This window comes from Pimephales promelas, chromosome 5 (assembly GCF_988280905.1).
Source record: "Pimephales promelas chromosome 5, fPimPro1.hap1.1, whole genome shotgun sequence".
NCBI classification, from domain to species: domain Eukaryota; kingdom Metazoa; phylum Chordata; class Actinopteri; order Cypriniformes; family Leuciscidae; genus Pimephales; species Pimephales promelas.
In genome coordinates this window covers 40,261,613-40,273,961 of record NC_142773.1, presented here as the reverse complement: position 1 = coordinate 40,273,961, position 12,349 = coordinate 40,261,613, and the positions used below count along the sequence as shown (strand labels likewise).

At 40.1% G+C, this 12,349-nt stretch overlaps 2 protein-coding genes across 3 annotated transcripts in view; both read right to left on the bottom strand.

The window, feature by feature from the left end:
- Positions 1-1,716: 1,716 nt before the first annotated feature.
- On the bottom strand, positions 1,717-3,761 carry rxfp3.2a (relaxin family peptide receptor 3.2a). Its single transcript, XM_039675891.2, has one exon. It carries the CDS (start codon positions 3,571-3,573, stop codon positions 2,377-2,379), a length of 1,197 nt encoding a protein of 398 aa, XP_039531825.1. The 5' UTR covers positions 3,574-3,761; the 3' UTR covers positions 1,717-2,376.
- A 3,048-nt stretch (positions 3,762-6,809) lies between these two features.
- The window catches only part of creb3l3b (cAMP responsive element binding protein 3 like 3b), a 54,558-nt gene continuing 49,018 nt past the window's right edge, over positions 6,810-12,349 (bottom strand). For both annotated transcript variants that reach the window (XM_089131533.1, XM_089131532.1), the window contains exon 10: positions 6,810-11,809. In XM_089131533.1, the coding sequence (XP_088987659.1) occupies positions 11,562-11,809 (248 nt within the window). In that variant the 3' untranslated portion in view covers positions 6,810-11,561. The remainder of the gene's footprint in view (positions 11,810-12,349) is intronic.

The window sequence follows — 12,349 nt, the reverse complement described above, 5'->3', positions numbered from 1 at the left end:
CTCACAATGAGGAACGTCAGATGAGAGGTCACAATCTTGCATTAAGCAGTGAACCTTTTCTCCAAAGTGAACAGAATTCAGCTTATTGCATTATTATTCTGCATGAAGCTTTATGGCTTTCATCAAGCCAGACGCATGTCATAGAAACCCCATCATCAGAATTCCCAGTCTTGCCACTGACCTGATTACTAATGTAAACGCACAATCACTCAAAATAATAATAATTCTTTGGCTGATCCTGATTTGATGCCAAAGGTTCCACACACTGGAAATTGATTTTTTCAAAGGGATAATAATTTACTCGAAATGAAAATGTTCATGTCGTTTCAGTCCTGCGTGAGTTCCTTTGTTCTGTGAAACAAAAAGGTGATATTTTGGATAAATAACATTTTAAAACCGCATCTTTAGATTTACTCTCTCTGTGTTTCCTGGGAACTGACAGCAATGCTTCTCTAAACTCCCCGTAAAAAAACAAAATGAAAGTTTTTTGGCTTAGTAGCCTAGAGTCTTTTCTATAAGCTCCAAAACAATGATAATTCACATATAAGCATTCAAAACTTAGCCTCTCACTTCTGTCAATATGGATCAGTGATTTTGATGACATCCTCTGCACTTCAGCTTCTCATCAGATTTTCTGTCCAATCAAATGCTCTCTAGAATCTGAAGCTCCGCCCCAAACATTATAAACAGACGCTGAAATCGGTCACTTGTTCACACATTGTTTGCTATTACTTATTACAGTTTTTCTCAGTTGTTTGTTACATTTCTTGAATCATTCTCAACTTTTGCAAAGCAGTAAGTACATTTCTCAAAACAATTCGTATAATATCAAAACACCGTGGATTTCCTGCAAAAGCCGGTTTCTTGCTCAATAGTTCATCTCTCAAAAGTAAATATCTGTGTCAATGAACATGTCTGTGCCATTATAATGACATCTTGTCAATATAACAGTGTACGCTGGAGGGATGTTCTGATGTAAACTGGATAAAGTTTTGATGACAATTATTGTAAATTGTAAGTTACACCTGTGTGTGTGGAAGTTTGATTGCGATACAGAAAGGAAAAGACAGCTCTGCATAGCACAAAAAACAAGTAGAAATGTGAACAGGACAGATTTAGAAAAAAAAAGTCTAATGGAAATGTATAATATGCTTGACATAATATGACAAAAACTTGTTCAACCATTTTGCATGTAAAGACTTATGCCAAAATGTTGTGAGGGGAGAGACTTATAATACATTTTGATCAACATGACATAAGCAATTTATATAATAATTTGCATGGATGTACTGAAGCATTTGCAACTTGTTCAAAGAAATGAGAAACTGCTTTTTTGACGTGCAAAAGTGACAGGATGTAGTTTTGAGAATTTCAATTCTGATCTGAGAAATATATAGCAAAGTGACTGCAATGCGTACTTATTAAGACCATTATAACAAAGGGAACATTTCAAATTCATACAGTGTAAATATGCTTTCTATTGGGGTGTGGTTTCAGTGTCACCGAACCGCTGCCGTGCGCATCTTACAGTATATGCATCTTGCATATCAATGCATGATTGAGAAATGTTGCAAATGAACAAATAACGTTTAATTTTCATTAAAAAAAACAACTGGATTTAGATGTTGAATAATAAAGCACGTTTAGACATAGAGCACATCTTTAGACCTGACAAAACATGTTGCACCTCCAATAACAAACTCTCAAATGAATTTATCATTTGAACAAAAGGGAATAATCACCCAAAAATGGAAGGTTTGCTTGAAACGGTTTTATTTACACTGCCATTGTACAAGTCTAAAGGTTCGAAGTACAGTAAATATTTTTCTGTCCCTTTTTCCCCCAAGAGGAGAGAATAATAATAGTCCCGAAGTTCAGCTTTTGTAAACACGGATTAGAGATGTTTGAGATGGCGGGAACAAAATGTGTCAGTCAGGAGTTTGAAGTGAACACACATTCTCGTTTAAATAGCCTATTGTTGACATTTTAGAACAATGGACTCTTTTCAAATTTTAAAGATTCTCAGAAGTAGAAATCTTCATAGTTGGATAAACTTCTACAGTTGGGAACGGAAACAAATATCATTTTTGCATTGCTTCTGGACATTTGTTAATGCGTTTACGTCACTATCTGCTTTAATTCACCAATTAAATAATTTAAAAAAAGAAATAGATAGATAGATAGATAGATAGATAGATAGATAGATAGATAGATAGATAGATAGATAGATAGATAGATAGATAGACATAAAAAGTGTGTCCAACTGTATGCAATGCTATTTCAAATCATCAATGCCTGATAAATCCATGTTGCAGAGGCATTCGATGATGCATTTAAAAGTTCAAAAAGTTCTTTTTCCGTAATATGGTAACGACGTCACATCCCGATCTCCATCTGCACCACGGCCACTCCAGGCGGAGCCTCCGCGACCTTCTTCCTCCTGGACACCAGTTTGGCCAGGTTCCGGATGGACGGAGTGGCTCGAAACAGCAGTTTCTTGAGGCCGGTGCGGTACTCCTGTCGGATCAGACAGTACAGCACCGGGTTCAGGCAGCTGTTGGTGTGCGCCAGGCACACGGTGATGGGGAACGCGTAAGCTTGCGCGTTGTAAAAAGCGTTACTGAACGGCACCAGATCGAATTTGATGAGCACTCCCCAAAGGGTCAGCGACTGGTTGGGAAGCCAGCACAGAAAGAACGATAGAACCACGATGGTGACGGATTTGGTGACTTTGGAGCGTCGCTTGTGCCGCCCTCTCTCGCTTTCCGAGCCGGGAATGCCGCTGACGCGTCGCCGCAGAACGAAGCGCAGCAGGAGGAGATAACAAACGCAGATGATGACCAGCGGAATCACGAAACCCAAAAGGACCTTCTGTGTCTGATAGAGACCGAGCAGCAGCTGCGGGTCCCAGCTCCCGGAGTCCGAGAAGCGGACGAGGCACAGCTCGTCGTCGGACACCTGCGCCGTGGTCGAGTACACCGCGTGAGGGATGGTGGCCACCACGGACACGAGCCAGATCCCCAAGCTGGCCCACTTGACCTCGGCCCAGGCCGTTTTGGGACTCTGCATCCGTAGGGAAGAGGACAGAGAGCAGTAGCGCGCCACGCTCATGGCCGTCAAGAAGAACACGCTCGCGTACATGTTCATGGTGGTCACCGAGCTGATGATCTTGCACATCACCTTTCCAAACGGCCACCTGAAGTCCAAAAGTGTGTCCACGGCCCAGAACGGAAGGGTCAGGACGAACTGCAGGTCTGTCACGGCCAAACTCATGACGAAGCAGTTGATGGATGACTGCTTGAGTCTGTGGCGCGACTGGAGCAGGTAAAGCGCCAACAGGTTCCCGACGAGCCCGAGTGCGCACACGATCAGGTAGACGAGCGCGATCACGACGCGCATGGCCACGCTCGAGCTGTCGCCGTAGAGCTCCGGCGCGGACTCTTTGGAGAGGAGCTGGAGCCAGCAGCGGAGCGACAGGTTCTGGAGAGTCCGGTTCGACAGCGCATAGCCCTCGTCCAGCGCCGGACCGCACGACGCTAAACCCGGTGCCAACGCGCTGCTGTTCCCCTGCATGGCACGGCTTTACGCACCCATTCGATTTCTATAACATTCTATATGCTGCACTAAAATGTTTCGCTAAAAACAATCCTAAAGGTACAGCATGCGATCCCGGATATTCCCGGATAATATTCCCGGATTCAGAGAATCTGTGCTGCTCGTCTGACTCTCCGCACCTGAGTGAGCTCGTGGAGCATCTCTGAGCTTTTATAGGGGATCGCCACTGTCACATGGAGAAGTCGCCACTTATAGCGTTGAAAAGGAGAACAGGAATATATCACTGACGGTTATTGTGATATAGTCATTGAGTTTAAAAACATGATTCTTTGTTTTACATTGATTATAAATGTATCATTTAGATTCTCTGACGCCATTTATTATTGCATTAATGCAGCTGATGGGGAAATTTCAGGGGAAAGTTTGTTTGTTGGGGTTAAAAATGACCCAGACGTTTTGCAATATTCGTACATTTCTGTATGTTACAATACATTTTAAACAGATATGTTATTAGGCCTACGATTCATCTTTAAAGAAATACTTCTGAAATTCTTTTTAAGGCATATTTCTCAAAAAAAAAAAAAAAAGGTTCACATTGTTGCATAAATATCTTTTTTATTATTCTGGTCAATAATGTCCAATGGCTTGTTTTAGCAAAGACAAAGGTACTAATCAAACGTTCTAATCTTATACCCTGAGAAAAATGCACTTATAAAAAGTGGGACAGACACACACTCATATAAAAAATGAAAATCGTGGGCTTGACGAATCTTTGGTTGAAACACCAAAGCCTTTTCTGACTGAAGCAAAGTAAGAAAAGACAGTACTGAAACACAGTTGTTCACTCTTCTGAGATTTATACCGAGATTAATTAATCTGTCCTCAAACCATTTGTCCTGAAAATCATCTCTTTGTGTGCACTTTTAATAACATAATAATGCACATTCCTACACTTTTAAAGGTCAAACAAGGTGACTTTTCTGAATGGATGTGTTCCTTTTTCATTGTATTTACATCCAGCATATTCATGATTACAGTAATTAATCCTTGAGTCCTTGTAATCCTATATATATATAGCCTATATATATATTGTTAATGTTGTTAACATATTCATATGATCATGATTTTTCACCACTCAAACAATGTCACTTGGAGAAATTGATGACAGGAAAAATATATTGATTACCAAACTATAGCCTATAAAACAACAAGATTATTAGAGAATGGATAAAAGGAAATGCTGAAATTTTTATTTTTCATGTTAGTAGCGAAGCAGAAATCCTATCTTTAAATAATATAAACTTTCCTTTCTTGATGATCCTGTTTCTGTAAAAAAATGGGTCAGGTTTCAGACTTCATCCCATCAGAAGTGTTACTGGAAATGCAAAGGGAATGCAGAGAGAGAGATCAGGTTATGTTTAGGGGCGGGGTCAGGGGTAGGTCATTCGTACGAATTCATACGAATTGGCCAATTCGTAAAATATGTACGATTTAGCAAAAATCGTACTAATTTGTACGACTGAGGTCGTATGAATTGTTACGAATTAGCCACCTCGTAAAATTCGTACGAATTCCCGTGAGATCGGGTTGGATCCTCCACACACACACTCATCGTCCTCGGCTCTTTGACAAGATCTGTAATCCAGAACAAACTACTCGGCCCTGGGCTCTGTGAGACAGTGATTGATCATGTTCGGGGAGGAGGGTCAATCGACTTTCCTCAAAGCAACTGAGTTGAGAAACTTGAGTTCATCCCAGGCTAACCAGTCAAGAAATAATGAGGATGTGCGCATGCGGTCATAAATTAGCCTAATAATCAATCCTAAATCCAAACAAGGATCCCCAAAGAATAAAAAAAGAACTGGATAAATATTCAGTTTCACAATCATCAATTATAATTTTAAATCCCAAAATATGATCATGTTTTTTTTTTATTATGATTTTTTTTTTTCCAAAGCTGCAATACAGCTTTTGGCCCTCTGGGGGTTGAAGCAATTAACGTTCCACGCGGACTGCGGAGGAACGGTTGTGTGCGGATGAATCTGAAGGCGTGAATGCCCACCTCCGCTGTGCACTATGGCTGTGCTCATGTTGACAGATGATACGAAGGTTTCAATGTGTGTGACGAGATCATAACTATCCCAAAACCGATTTCTGAAAATATTTCATATGAGCAGGTAAGCAGCTTATATGCCATTGTTGTTTTGTCTTGTTGAAATTATCTATTTTAAGTGAATGTTACAAAAAGTTTGCCAACTATTCGGTGTAAACTGGCCTAACTTGACAATTTATAGACCATTTCACAAGATGTAAACAACACTGGTCCAGAAGTACTTCCTGTTTCAGTTTTTTAACACTAGCTGGGATAAAATACAACCAACAGAACATTTAAAACTGAATCAAAAAGTTAAACAAACAACTTTAAGATGTTTTCTTTACATGTGAAATAAAGAAAATAGTTACAAATGAAACAGGAAGTGCTTCTGGACCATCGTTGTTGTGAAATGGTCAAATAGACTGAGAGATTGGCAATGCTACCAACAAACATTGTTTTGAGAACAATGCACTGCGAATATGATGCCATCTAACTATGTTGATTCATGATTTATTGCGAAAGTCAGTTTCACGTTTTGGTATGCATGTAGCCTAGCCTATTCATCTTTCCTTTAGCTATTTACGGATATGCTGTAAACACGCACATACAAAATGATTAAAGTGTGGAAATTATAGGCTTACTATTTTTTATTATGATTTTTGTTATTGAAAACGATATCTGACTATACTATAAAATGGCTTAAACCTGTCAAAATAAAGAGAAAAAAAACTGGCACGGAAGGCTAATAAATAAAAATAATAATATAAAAAATGTTGATAAAATATAGGCTTACCATACGCAGTGATTTTTGCTATTGCAAAAACACAGTTTGGAAGATGTTTTATGATGTAGACTGAGCTACTAGTTATTGTCATTTTTAAATTAAATGCATTGTGACTGAGAGTTTTAATTAAGAGACTGGTGGTTCTTGCTGAGATATGAAAGGAGATTAATTCTGCAAATGAATAACATGCATCTGCTGAAGTAAAGATTAAACAACTTCTAAAGATGAATATCTTTGTAGCCTATGTATAAAGCTCATTGTTAAAGCTCGGATGATGCTTACACAAATAAATTGACCCCGCGATTGCAAAATGAACAAATTAATTATACCATTGTCAGTCAGAGCATTTTCAAATCTCAAAGAATGACACATAGCAACACCTGAGGTCATTTATTTAAAACTGGACGCCATTAGGTCTGAATATTTTCTAAAAATACAAAGCAGAAGGAAATAAATACATTCAATTTAATGTGGACTAGTAGAACTACACATTATTGTAAAACCTTGAAAGCTTCCAAATTCATCTTGGAAAATATAATGTCACATACGCATATACTACCAATCAATATTTTAAAGACTGTTCTCACTGCTGTATAAAATGTAAAAAACAAAATTAGACCAATACTTTAAAGAACAAAAACCCAGACGAGGGAGAGGAGAACTGCTCATTCTGCTCAAGGTTGCACGGTATATTCGGTTTTGCTCCACACAAGCAGCTTTTATGCAAAAGGACTGACCTCGTGCGAAACGAGGAATTATTATTTCTCACATTTCCCTCACCTCAAAAGAACCTGAAACACTTGTGCATGACAGGCGAAAGCTGCTTTTACCGCGCATGGCCTTGACCACTCCTGAAGCGCGGATGAATGTTTCGGCCTCGTGATGTGTAATACTCCACGGGTCCAATTATACACATATTCTTATTGTCAGGCAACAGCTGCCTGGAGAGACACACAGAGGTGGACACCTGCCTGAACAAACCACCATATCCACTGCTTTATTATTCTGCAATAATTTTAGCTTTCACAGCTGCTGCCTGTTGCTGGAATACTAAATGGATTGTGCATCTAGTTATATAGCAACAAAAAAGGACATGCGTCGTTTAGCATTCAGGAACCGCGTTTAACTGTGAGTCCGAGCACTCGGAGGAGTTCGTTTGGTGCTCCGATTCGAATGGATCAGGCCACATTTACATTACATGCCTCAAGGGATTCAATTGTGATGTTGTTTATTTATGTGTGTGTGTACATTTGCTTTCGCCAAGTGAGCGGACATATTGGATATCCCCTGTCAATGCAAGTCGTATGTCATTGAAAAGTGATGTCAACTCAGGTAACCGCGATCACCGCGAGATTTAATGGCGCAATAGAGTGCCGAAGTTACGACGTCACTCTGTAGGCCAAAACGCGGAAGTGAGTTCCCAGATAGCAGACTGACATTGAATCAACGTGGAAATATGACATCGAAACAACGTTGATCTGACATTGTTTTGCTCATCGAATTAACGTTGAACCAACGTCAGATGCGTCATTCTTTCAAAACTAACGGAAAATCAACTTGAAATCAACGCGTTGTTTCAACGTTGTGAAAGCAAACCAATTTTCGATTTCATTTAGCTTTGAAGAATGCCGCGTCTGACGTTGGTTCAACGTTAATTCGATGAGCAAATCAACGTTGTTTCAATGTCATGAGAGACGTCGTTTCCACGTTGATTCAATGTCAGTTTGCTATCTGGGTTAGCATTTTAGCACTACCGGTTCCCTCGCTCTAAAGTCTATGGGACTTTTGAATGGGTTTTTGTTAAATCGCCTGAAATAAGGTTGCTTGTCCCAGACAGCAAACTGACATTGAATCAACGTGGAAACGACGTCTCTCATGACATTGAAACAACGTTGATTTTGCTCATCGAATTAACGTTGAACCAACGTCAGACGCGGCATTCTTCAAAGCTAAAGGAAAATCGAAAATTGATTTGCTTTCATAACGTTGAAACAACGCGTTGATTTCAAGTTGATTTTCCGTTAGTTTTGAAAGAATGACGCGTCTGACGTTGGTTCAACGTTAATTCGATGAGCAAAACAATGTCAGATCAACGTTGTTTCGATGTCATATTTCCACGTTGATTCAATGTCAGTTTGCTATCTGGGTGTGTCTGCTTGTGTTTTTAAATTTTTTTATATAGGCTTCAAAATGTATACATTTTGGATTAACTTGTAAAGATTATCTTGATAGACCAAACGTGTGGGTCACAACTCTTTGGTAAACACAGATCTTATTTTTTGAGATTTTCCAAAAGTCTATGGGGAAATCTCAAGGGTTTTATTTTTCGATCGAGGGAACCCATGTGCCGCTAGCTTCCGAGTTGTCCTACAGAGTGACATCATAACTTCGGCATTCTATAGTGAACGAATGCTCAATCCAATTTTTTTGCTGACCTGGTGAGTAAAGCTAAAGCTTATATTATTATTTCATCTACGTCCATTGCAAATCCTGACATTTTTACTTCTTTTTCGGCCTTAGGTGTACCTGGTCAGTCTTTCCTTGGGTTGTTTCGGCAAGTGTATAGTGTAAATGCAGATATCGGGTATGGGTCACTTTTAAAGGGATACTTCAAGATTCTTGGTGCGTTCTATTATACCCAACGAACCGACTCGGACCTCGGATTTGACGCCACGTCCACACTTCAAGCGTTCTATTATGTTTTGCGTGTCCGAGTCGGAGAAAAAAATGGACGCCACCCGGAAAGCTGTTATAATGGTAGCACTAGCCGAGTAAAAGGCACTAACATTAAAAAAATATATTATGACTACACCTTATCAAAACACAGGCATTTGAACTTGAAAATGTTCACTTTATTGAATGTTTTTCATGTTAATCTTATGTTAGCAACGCTAGCAACGTTAGTAATTGCACTCACAACAACCGATTCCCACACCTACAGGGGACGCAGTAATACGAGTGATTATAATCGTCATTTAAAAAACCAAAGAGGTTCAAAAACAATGAAAACAATTCATTCTTACAAGTCACTGGGCGCGGCCATCTTGAATTCCGAAACGGAATTCTTGCTCGGTGTCCTTGCGGTTGTCCGACGCCCGAGAGGAGAAATCCGAGGAAAGGGGGCGTGTTGCTAGGCAACGTCTGTCGTCCGATTCGGATCTCCGAATAGAGCGCACCATTAGCATTAAGCTTTGTATTAATAGAAAACCTGTAGTATTTTTCGAATTACCGTGCTTTCCACCCTCATATCCCCCTGAGACGAGAGATTCATGTATTTTTTGTCTGGAAAAAAATCCTCAGATGACGCAAAAATCGCCATTTTGCGTCATCTCAGGATTTTTTGGCCAGGGGCTAAAGACTACAATCAGTAGTAGGGGCTTTCCCGTATGTTCTCAACAAATAATAGTGTCGGCCATATTTTTTTGGAAGCTAAGCTAGCAGGCTCTTGTTCTGTGGAGAAAGCTGAGTAGTCGGGGTTACCATCCTCTTTTTCGGCCGTCGATGTCCGGGATTCAGCTTTTGCGTTCTGCAGTCGCCATTCATTGTTTACATGCACAGCTTTTGTTTCAATCTAACTGAATTCATTCCGATTGGTGGATCTGAATGTAGTGTTTACATGAACGCTAAACAAGTGTGTGTTTTAACATCGCTAAGAAAACACCCGCTCCTCCGTGAGAGATACGAGACCGGTGCGTCTCACAGGTGTCGCTCATCGGTAATCACGCCACCGGCTTGCGCCGTTCTCCCGCGGCCCTCACTCGTCCCGCTCGCCACAGTAAACATGATGAATGGCGACTGTAGAACGCAAAAGCCGAATCCCGGACATTTTGGGCGATCTCGAAACACATTTTCAGGCAGACTCATCACTAGTAGTCTAGACTTGTTGTTTAACGACTGCGCTCTGTTACCGGTAGGCGTGGCCTCCTAGGGCAGCGAAGCTAGTGCATTCTGGGGGTTGTTGTCTTTCATCCACAGAAGCCAAAAATACATTTTCTGGCTTTTCCCAGTCTAGAAAGCTCCAAATTCAAAATGACCATTTTAAATACACATTCATCTTTTCAGAAGTGAAGTATCCCTTTAAAAGATGTAAGCAGGTCATACAAAAAAAAAGGATATAGTCAACAAATTGGAATTTAAATGCAGCCTTGAACAACAACAACAACAAAAATGACCCCTCAAAAAAGGATTAAGTATAAAAAAGTAAATGAAGTAAAAAAATCACATTAACGAACCATCTGGAATTAACACCCGGTCGTGTGTTGGTACATTGTGCTTGTTTCTGCACGAATGAGAGCTGTCAGCGCATTAATCTGAGTGAAGATGATCTTCTTGGCACGGCGATCCACACAACGCTTGGCAGGAGGTTTCGCTTTTGATACGATGTGCCGTTCTAAGCCATTTCAGAATGATTAATCTCTTCCCCAATGGCAACATTTAAAACCCAGGCCAGACTTTCCTGGAAATCTGTGGATGCTGGCTCACTGTTGCATGCAGCAAACAATTTCACAATCTAATCAAATCTGATTGACTGGTTTTATGCAATTTAAGGTAGCAGTAGAACTGAGAACAGTTTACAAATGTTGGTGCAATGAATGCTTGAATTTGTCACTTAATTAGATTTTTAAAGGAGTTGTTCACTTTAAAAAAAAAAAAATGAAATCGTTTCGCTTGATAAGACCCTTATTCATCGTCTGGAATCGTTTAAAGCCCTTTGAACAGTTTGGTTCCCATTGAAGTCCATTATATGGAGAAAAATCCTGGAATGTTTTCATCAAAAACCTTAATTTGTTTTCGACTGAAGAAAGAACGACATGGGCATCTTGGATGACATGGGGGTGAGTAAATAAACTACTCCTTTAAGGTAGCCAGCTTAAGCGTCTATGAAATATGTACAGTTTTTTATACACATTCCAGTGTGTTATTGGCGTAAAATCTATTCACATAATCCTGCAACCTTTTTCTGTACAACTTTTTTGCATTGACTGCTGCATCATTATTTGAATTTGTTATTGTGGTCAAATCTGTTCAGATAAACCCACAACTAAATGCCACAGCATGTCAGTCAGTTCATACATGAGCTGCGTTTCTTTAATCAAAGTCTGGTGTAATGCGCGCTAGTCGGTTACATCACTTCCTGTCTTTCTCCTGATGTGTTAGCCAGCTCAGTGAGGCAGTGTGGCCAGTGATGGGGTCGCTGTGGTGGTGCTCACGGTCTCTGTAGCTGTGGTTGTGATGGAGAGGGTTCATGTCGGCGTACTCGGGCCTGAGTTGAGGCTTGCTGTGAGGGGACGAAGGCACTTCCACATCCCTGTTGACTGAGTAGCCCGGCTGAATGCTGTACACCTCCATCACAGAGCGCAGTGACCTGGCATGAACTGCGGGAGAGAGGGAAAGAGGAAAACAGAACATCATTTCTGTTTTCACTGCTTCAGTGATTCAGGGGAGGTTTCAGAGCCAGTGGATTTTTTCATTTGGTAACACTTTATTTTGATAGTCCACTTTAGACATTCTACTAACTATAAGTAACTTTTAAACTACATGTCAACTAACTGTCATTAGACAGTCCCTCCAGGATTTCACGATTTTTTTGTGTGATTTTTGCGATCAAAATGACTGATTTTGTGGTGGTAATTTCCAAAAATTTGTGAAAAAATTTGCGATTTATATATAACATTTACCATTCAGTCCTTCCAGAAAAACACAGAGTTTTTTTGTGATTGTTGCGGGCAAAAATTGATTGATTACGCGGTAAACTACTGGCAGCTGTGGTTGCCAGCATCATACCGTATATTTATGCAATTTTATGCGATGAAATTGCAGGAATTTGCAAAAATTGAGGGAACTTGCAAAATTGCGGGTGATGAAAAAGAGAAAAAAAGTGATTCCCCCAACACCCTGTTCTCACTAGGCTAATG